At 49.8% G+C, this 9,323-nt stretch overlaps 1 protein-coding gene across 4 annotated transcripts; it reads left to right on the forward strand.

Moving 5' to 3' along the window:
- The first annotated feature begins 1,722 nt into the window (after positions 1-1,722).
- Vgll2 (vestigial-like family member 2) lies at positions 1,723-7,601 on the forward strand. Of its 4 annotated transcripts, none has more exons than XM_087597520.1 (4): positions 1,723-1,998; positions 4,356-4,665; positions 6,582-6,646; positions 6,755-7,601. In XM_087597520.1, exons 1-4 carry the CDS (start codon positions 1,918-1,920, stop codon positions 7,160-7,162), a joined length of 864 nt encoding a protein of 287 aa, XP_087453646.1. In that variant the 5' UTR covers positions 1,723-1,917; the 3' UTR covers positions 7,163-7,601.
- Positions 7,602-9,323: the final 1,722 nt, after the last annotated feature.

Consider the following 9,323-nt stretch of genomic DNA (forward strand, 5'->3'; position numbering starts at 1 on the left):
AAGCTTTCTGCATCCAGCAGGTTGTAGCCCCCAAGCCTGGAGCATAGTGCACGCCATCTAAAACTCTTCTGAGAAAGAGTAGCAGATACCTGAGTGGAATCTTCTGTCTCTTGTGCACCTCCACAGTGAAAAGCTTCAGAGGGCTCCCCTCCCCGCTTGGCCCAGCTCCTAAGAACTGCACTGGGAGGTCATTTGTAGGTGTTTATATTTATTTTGGTTTTCAGGCACGGAAACTTGTTGTGTAGACTAGATTGACCCAAAACCTCATGATGTCCCTTCCTCAGCCTGCGGAGTGTTGGGGTTATAAGTTTGAACACCATCCAGTACAGTTTTCACATTTTAATCGGTAATGTATTATATCAGAGTTAGTTGAATTGCCCAGGATGTCTTCCCATTTATAAGCTGATTTGGAGCCCCGTTTTGGAAAACACAAACCGAATCCAACACAGAAGCAATTTGACTTCGTGTGCTCCATTTCTAAAACCAGTTGTCTTCCAAAGTTAGCTGCTGCCGGCACTCCAGTAGCCTGGGTAAGAATCCAGGTGAGCTGCTGCTGTTGGGTTTAAACTGGCAGATAACAAGGTTTCTGTTCACTTGTATCTGTCCATGATGCCTGTACTGAGTTCTCAAGCTGTGCCCCAAGCCCCAAGGCTGGCCCTCCAAGGTCCCTTGAGGTTCTTTCCATAAGAGAAAAAAACGTTTTGCAACTTGACCTTGCCTCGGAGGTAACCTTGTGTCAGTTCACTTTTACAGATGGATTCTGTTTGCGACACCCTTACCCTCCCCCAAGGGTTTCCGGTGGGGCTTAGAGCAGACATTAGGAACACCTCACCTGATCCTGCAACTGGAGCCCACCCCGCCCGCCCGCAGCACTGGACAAGAAAGGGGCAGGTTTCACAACTGGAAGACACGCTTTTTTTTGCCTTAAATGAAACTGAGCGGCTCAGCGTTTATAACTAACCAAAGAAGCATCCCAAGTACTCTGACTTAGAACCAAGGAGTCTTTGCTTTAAATATTGAGTATCTCTAAAGGCCAGGTGGACACCCAGAGCTTGGGCAGTCAGGAGGATGAGCAGGAGCTCACAGAATCTTGGAAAACAGCTTGCACAGAATGGGCACCGTCAGTGTGGGTCGAATTGGTTCTTTGAGGAGCACCCAATAGAATGGAGATGGGATCGAATTCTAGACAGAAAGAAACGACCCAAAACAGCGGAATTAAAATTGGAGAGAGTAGATGAGGTTGGTGGGAGCGCAAAGGAGATGGGACAGAGGGAAAAGTTGCAGGTCTTAGCCACTGCCCCCATTCCCCACAGAGTTCCGCGACTCCTTTCTTAGTACGGGGACAGCCCTGTCCCTCCCCATACGTGATCGGGAACTGCGAGCAGAGGTTTTGCTACAAGAACTGCTCGCTACCTTCCTGCGCTCTGCTGGCAGCCACCCCAGCTTGTCACTGCTCCTGTCTATCTTTGTGTCTCTGTAGTCTTTGTCCCACGAGGAAACGAGGGAAGAGGGAAATTCCTGGGAAAGTGCTGCTCCAGGAGGGAAGCCTAGGGGCCCACCACACACAGGAGTCTCAGTCTCTGGCGCCTAGAGCACAGGCTCCCCGATAGGGAGTCCCGGGAAACTCTTAGACCTGGTCGCTGTCCTTTGGTCCCCGCCCCCTCTTAGCGTCAGCGCGCCGCGGGCTGCGAGGTTTAAATGCGCTCTTGTGGGAGCCCTGGCGCTTCTGCCCGGGAGCGCGGCCGGGCTGGAACCGCCTAGTTGGAGGGGAGCGAGCTCGCCGCATCCCCAGCCCAGAGCTGCCCCGCGGCCGGTGAGTCCGGGGCTCGGGCGCTGCCGTCGCCGCTACAGCATCCTTGAGCTTCACCAAAACAGCGTTGATGAGAAACCACTCAGCTGCCTCCTCGGCGGGGAGCCATGAGCTGTCTGGATGTTATGTACCAGGTCTACGGTCCCCCGCAGCCTTATTTCACAGCCGCCTACACTCCCTACCACCAGGTATGGGTCTGTCCGGGTGGGGCGGGAACCGGTGACACACGCGCGCACACACACACACACACACACACACACACACACACACACACACACACACACAAAACTACAAAAGTACCACTACTGGAACCGTCACCTGAGCCTCTACGCGCCTGGGGCGACGGACGCGCCTGGGGCAACAGACTTGATGCGGGGACCGCTCGCGCTGCGACCACTGTTAATTAATTCTCTTTAGCTGGTGCATTTTCTGTCTTGAAACGACACCTAAGGCGTGTGGATGTTCACCCAGATCAGTTAGACAAAGATGGTCCCCCACTGAATTTTCTTTTTAGAGTCTGGTGCGGGTGCAAGGGGCTTCCCACAAAGCTCACCCGAGGAAATCCGGACTTTGGTCTTGACTGTAGAAATAAAAACAAAAAGAAAATCAAAAGCTGCCTCTGTCGTTCCAAGATGAGAAGGCTCGCGATCATCTCTGGAATAATCTCCAAGTCGGATCTCAGGCGGCCGGACCAAATAGCTACGGAACTAACTGGTGGATTCCTAATCAGGAGAAACCCCGCAGACAGCATTGGCCTTGGGGTCTGGGTTTTACAGAATTCTAGGGAGCACCATTCCAGAGTAGTTGACCCGCCTGGGGAACTTGCCTTTCTGGGACCCAAGTAGCAGAATCTGACAACTCGGTCTCTTTTAAGAGCACTTAACCCCGCTCCTGCAAACCGTAGAGGTTTCGTTCGATTCTGCCGATCTCTCTTTTCCCTGAGCTGTGTGTCTAGCCAAGCAGTGTTTCCTTCCGTGTCCCTGGCGAAGTCAGCCGAATCTGAGGATAGTGTTCCAGGGAAAGAGCTAAAGTACACACCTGGGGCAGAAGTCTGGAGCAAGCCGAAGTAAACACCCGCTCTGCTCTTCCCTTTGGGAAACGCTGGAACATACTGCAATGTTTGTGCCATTACCTTAAACCATTTTGTTTGCAAATCAACAAAATAAGAAGATGAAGTGAGTAAATTTCGCGTTAAGTTCCCCCTTGCAAACTTTCCAACCTAGAATTTGTAGTCTTAGATTTCGGACTCGCGGTGGCTTTTCATTGTAAAGGAAGTGGGAATGCGTTACTTTGAGTGGGGTGATGTTAGGAACTGTGTTATCTTTCAGCCCCAGTTTCTGAAATCAGCAATCCTTCCCCCACTATAAGGACCATCTACTGAGAAAAAGAAGAAAGATGGGTTTTCTAGCTCGTCCTTTCTCCTCCTGGATCTCAGGCCTGTCTACTATATTAAATGTCGTCACTGTGGTCTCTGCCCTTCCTTCAAGGCCACCTCTGCCTTCAGAATGATTTATCAGTAGACCCGGTCCGTGGCTCAATTCTAAGACAATGTTCTCAGTAGCTGCATCTGGTTTTAAAGCTTCGATCGCACAGTGATTTGTTCATCGGAACTCAAGAATCTTTCATGCTCTTTTTTATAATTTCTGTCTTAAACGTGTTTGGAGATGCTGACAGTGTGCGGGTCATCCGCTGACTTTCCCTTACTTAAATGATGTTTTAAAACTGCTTGCACAGAGAATTCACCTGTGGCCCCAGCATTCAGGAGGCTGAGACAGAAAGCTCTTAGTTCAGGGCCAGTCTCAGCTACGTGGCAAGACGCAGGCCACCCTGTGCTGTGGGATAGCTTGGGTCAAAGCTAATCAAACTAATGAAAGCAACGGTCAGCAACTTTGGAGGGTTTCATTTTGTTTTGTCTTTTGTGGTGCACATAACAAAATCCTACTTCCACTTATTTAAAGATCCGCATTTTCCCGGTTATGATTTTGGAAGTCTTTCACAGTGTTTGGGCACTTCATTCCTGGTTGTGAGATGTAAATTCTGTTTTTTCATTCCTGTTTTTCTATCTCATCTTGAGGATGCTTAATCTTGTATCATCGGTGCTTCTGCTCTGAGTTCTATAGGGAATCGTTACCAGCTTGACCTAGGTGCCCTTACTCTTACAGTCTCTCGGTCTTACAGTCTATTTTACACAGTGCATTTTGCCCTGAGCAAACTTCTTAAAGTGGAGTTCAGCTTATGGGCCTTACAGTCAGGTTTGGTTTTCTTCTGGTTTGATTTGTCCTCTCAGTTTGATTGGTTGATGATTGATTGACTGTCTCCTGAGACTTTTTCTCACCCCAACATTTTGAGAGTTTTCCCTGCAGCTCAGCTGCTATTCTGGGGTACCAGAGAGGTTATCAAGTAGGGTAGTTTTTCTTTAGGGGACCGTTTTGCCATTGGTTGCTGGTTTTATGTGGCAGGCACAAAGCTTAGACAGAGATGCCAGTTACTCAATGGATACTTAGGGATGCGCGGACATTGACCATCTCTTTCTTTCTCCTAACAGAAACTAGCCTACTACTCGAAAATGCAGGAAGCCCAAGAGTGCAGCGCTAGCCCCAGCAGCAGTGCCAGCGGGAGCTCCACCTTCTCCAACCAAACCCCAGCCAGTGTCAAAGAAGAGGAGGGCAGCCCAGAGAAAGAGCGCCCACCGGAAGCCGAGTATATCAACTCCAGATGTGTCCTCTTCACCTACTTCCAGGGGGACATCAGCTCTGTGGTGGACGAACATTTTAGTAGGGCCCTTAGCCAACCTAGCAGCTACACCCCAAGCTGTTCCAGCAGCAAAACACACAGAAGTTCTGGACCCTGGAGAGGTGAGTGGGACCCCATGGAGAAGGGGAGGTGAAGGATTATCTGCCTTCCTGCAGTCCACCTCCAGGGCCCCAAAGCAGCACAGCCAAAGACCCAGGAAACTTAAGAGAGGGAGTAAAAGGCAAGAACCAGAAAGATGTTTCAGAAAGGAAAGAGTGCAAGCTCTGCTTATAGATGCAGAGGAAAGTGATAGCCTTGGAGCAGTGAAGCCAGGACATGGTCTTAGAATGGGACGCCATAGATGTATGCATTGGCTCTAACAATTCCTAGCAATATGACCTCGGGCAAGTCTCTTAACCTCTTGGAGGTCCATATTTACAGGTCTCTAAAATTAGAGTAACACCTGGCCTCCCTGCCATCCCCAGACAAAGCCATAAGAGTCAAAAATGTCTGTGGAGTTTTGTGGAAACCTGAGGTTTCTCACAGCAGAGAGAGCAGGACCTTCACCAATGATCTACAAAGCTCCCTCTCAGTTTCTGAAAATTTGCCCATCAAACCTCCCTGCTTGAGAGTACGTCCTAAAACCAGCTGGCCTTTTGGCAGGCTTCAAATATTTGAGAAATCTTAAGGCAGAAATTCTTTATAATGCAAGCCAGTGGCGTGGCAGAGAAACAAAACATCTCCAACGGTTTCACGAAACAGAGCAGTCTCTTTCGATGCTCCCTACAGACCTCTGCTTTGACTATGAACACGCAGTGATCTCTCTCTCCTGCCAGCACTGAGGACAGCATCCACACGCACTCTTTAGTGTTTGCTGTGCAGCTGAGCTGAGAAGTGATGACAAATTCTCATTAGTCATTTATGTAGGAATGACATTCCCATAAGAGCATCTGACATTTTGCACGAGCCTTGTCCCTGGAGAGGATTTCAAACTCCCCTTTTATTCTCCCATTATCTAACTTCTCTTTAGCAGGACGTTCGGTCACCATTCAGCGTGCCATCTCCAAGCTGCTTGTTTCAGCTTTTCTAGCATGTGGTGTCTATGTTGTCCTCAGAGGAGGTGTTCCAGAAAAGGGGCTTTTGACACCTTTCTCTTCTCTACCCAAGGCAACAAATTTAACCTATGAGCCCTTCTCTTATCATGCTATCAAATTTACGGAGTTGACAATAATACTGTTGTTGTTGTTGTTGTTGTTGTTGTTGTTGTTGTTATTATTATTATTCCTGTCCATCCTAGTTTTGATAAGAACGTTTGTTATTTAAAACTCGTTTTTCAAAGCTGACTGTGGAAACACCACAGCTGCTCTTTTATTACACCTCCTTCTCTCATCTTGAATTCTCGAAGGAAGGGGAATATATTTATTAAATTATTTTATTTATTTACATTCCAAATATTGCCCCCCTTCACGGTCCCCCTTCCCCCAGTTCTTCATGCCATCCCCTCTCCCCTTTGCTTCTGAAAGGGTGCTCACCCACCTACCCCTATCTCACTCCCCACATCCACCAGCTTCCGGGGACTATTTGAAAAAGAAAGCCTCTAGGAAAACAGCACCACTAATAACAGGAGTTGGAAGTCTATCCTTGGTCTTCCAGTCAAGTCTAGTGGACACCTACCTTGAAGGGGAGCTTGGAGCTAGAAGGATTGAAATGGGAGAGGGGACTGTGAGACCCGCTAGACTTCAGAGAGAGAAAGGTCTTCAGCTGGAAACAGGACTGCAGCCTGGAAAGGGAGTTCGAATCTGCCCTGGTCCAGTAGGGAGAGAGCAAGCTCTCTACTCCTTAAATCTTCCTCCACCATCAGCTGGGTGATTCAGATAGCCTCCAGGTCTCACTTCTCAGTACCCCAGCCTCATTGTCACCCGCAGAAGGCTGAGGGTCCTGTCCCTCTGCGACCTTCCCCTCCACCCGTGACCCCTGGTTGTGTAAGGCTGGCACGACCGCCCTGACATTCTTCTCTTGCTTTCCTCCGGCCCGGCAGCAGAAGGCACCTTCCCGATGAACCAGCGCAGCTTCCCCGCCTCCTTCTGGAACAGCGCTTACCAGGCGCCCGTGCCCGCGCCCCTGGGCAGTCCTCTGGCCGCCGCGCACTCGGAGCTGCCCTTTGCCACCGACCCCTACACTCCCGCCGCTCTGCACGGCCACCTGCACCAGGGCGCGGCCGACTGGCACCACGCGCACCCGCACCACGCGCACCCGCATCATCCCTACGCGCTGGGCGGCGCCCTAGGAGCGCAAGCCTCTGCCTACCCGCGGCCAGCAGTGCACGAGGTCTACGCGCCCCACTTCGACCCGCGCTATGGGCCGCTGATAATGCCCGCAGCCTCTGGCCGCCCCGGGCGCCTGGCCCCTGCTTCAGCGCCCGCTCCCGGCAGCCCTCCCTGTGAGCTAGCCGCCAAGGGCGAGCCGGCGGGCGGCGCGTGGGCTGCGCCGGGGGGACCCTTCGTGAGCCCCGCGGGGGACGTGGCCCAGAGCCTGGGTCTCAGCGTGGACTCAGGTAAGCGGAGGAGGGAGTGCAGTCTCCCCTCTGCCCCTCCGGCACTGTACCCGACTCTGGGCTAAGCTCCGGGCGCGCCCACCCGATTCCCCCGACTTCCCTAGGGAAACACCCCCACCCCAGGACCATGTGGCTAAGAGATTGCATGCCATCATTTGTTTCTACGGGTAGATGTCTCTAGAAAGTAGCACCTTGCCCTCGGCCTGGCTCGGTGGTACAGAGGACTCTTTTTCTCCTTTGAATAAAGTAAAGTGAAAACAAGAAAGATTGTAGTCTGAGCTGGTCAGAATGGTAGCCACACGTGACTACTGAGCCTTTGTGGTGTGTGGCTGGGATGAATGGTGATGTGGTCAGACCTAATACACACTGGATTTCCAAAACTGAAAAGGAAAATAATGTAAAACCTCGCCTCGTTAACATTTTATACTGAGTTTGCATGTTCTAATATGCCCAGCGGTTGTCTGTTGGTTATATTGGGTTAAATAAAACACACTGTTAAAATGATCCGTTGTTTTTCTTCTTCCTGTGATGCCTGCAGGCGCCAATGTATTTCACTGCTGTTGCACAGGCTGATCCAGAGTACCTGTGACCCTGGGGTCTCTTGCAGCCAAATTATGTAGGTCTTTTCCAAATGTAAAATTTACACTGGTTTTGATGATGATGCTAAGACATTAGGTGGCTGGCCTAGAGTTGGACTTCAAACATGTGTATTCGTTCTAATGAGAATTGGAGATATCTGCAGTGGCAGCGTGCGGTGAGGGAGACGGTTGCCCCTCTTTTTGATTTTTAGAGCAAGTGACAAATGTTTAAAATAATCCCAATTATTGGCTCGTCCTAGCCCCGTCCCTTCCCTTGGATGATGAAGGTTCCACTTCCCTCCACATGCTCTGCTTTTACCTTTCACAGCCTGTAGACTGTGTGAACTTTCACAAGAAAATGGTGCGTTCGTCTTTTTTTTTTCTCCGTAAACATTCCGTCCCCTCCCCACCACCCCATCTTCTCTTTATTTAATTTTAGGTTTGCAGACTCAGGACCAAGGCAAGCATCTGTATGGTTTTTAGACAGACTGCTACACTCTCTCTCCTGTAAGTTCCATTGGTGACAGCCAGAGCTGAGTGTATTTGTAAGGGCATCTGTCTGTCTGTCTTTGTTTGCAGCTCCTTGCTATTTCCTCAGTGGTACACAACATCTAAGATGAGTTTCTCAGCAGGAGGGCTCAGCATCTATGCCTCCCACTGGAGAAGAGAGCACAGGAAGGCAGAGACCAGATTTCCCCATCTGTTGGGAAAGCCAAAAACCACATTTACAAAACTAATGTTTCAAATTAATGACTTCTGGCTAAAACAGTGGACATGTCTGTGTTAAGTTTGCTTAGCTGGCAGGTGTGCTGTGAGCACTCTTGGAGTGAGAGAAAGGGAACCATGGTGAATATTGTTTATGCTGAGGTACATTTGCAACAAACACTGTGGTAGAAAAATACAAAGAAGCCAGACTTCACCCTGAAGCCCAGCCTCCAGTCCCCACCTCACCCATCATCCCTCAGCACAGCACCCACTCCAGACAGAAGACAAACTCTTTCCTGGACCATGAGCATGGAAGCCTCTGTCTGAATATGAGTGGCAAGTGGCAGATCTAGGGCCACCTGCCCAAGTCTTACTGGAATGCAGCTGTTGGAAGACAGCTGTTTAGAACTCCAGAAATACATTGACCAAGGTGGAACTTCGTGGTGTCTGGCAGGACAGTTGCAATTGCACTGGACAGATTATATATAACCACGTATATATCGCTTCACTTTTATAAGGATCATTTTGCCACTGGGGGAAAAGAAGAAACTTTGTCTCACCTTTGCTCTCACAAACCCCACCCCTCTCTTGTCCTCCACTGAAAATGCAAACTGGAGACTAGCCCTCTCCCCATCTGTCTCCAAAGGAGGAGCTAGGAATCACAAGAGAAGGAGGAATCCGTGGAGTAGGAAATATAAACAACATTTCCCCCAGTCTGTACAGTCGTGGTTGCTAGCTTTAGTGTTGGGATAGGGAAAGGGTCTGTGCGGGGCAGAGCTGGAGAAAATGGGGAAGCAGAAATGAGCATTACACATGCCTGTGTGTCACGGACCCGCTGTGCTTTGTAAAGTGAAAATAAATGTCTTTTCATAGAATAAAATAGTTCATAGGATTATGATTCGGTGTCAGAATCTTGTGGAGGATGTGTGTGTGTGTGTGTGTG

Source organism: Rattus norvegicus, chromosome 20 (genome assembly GCF_021556685.1).
Source record: "Rattus norvegicus strain SHRSP/BbbUtx chromosome 20, alternate assembly SHRSP_T2T, whole genome shotgun sequence".
In the NCBI taxonomy this organism is placed as follows: domain Eukaryota; kingdom Metazoa; phylum Chordata; class Mammalia; order Rodentia; family Muridae; genus Rattus; species Rattus norvegicus.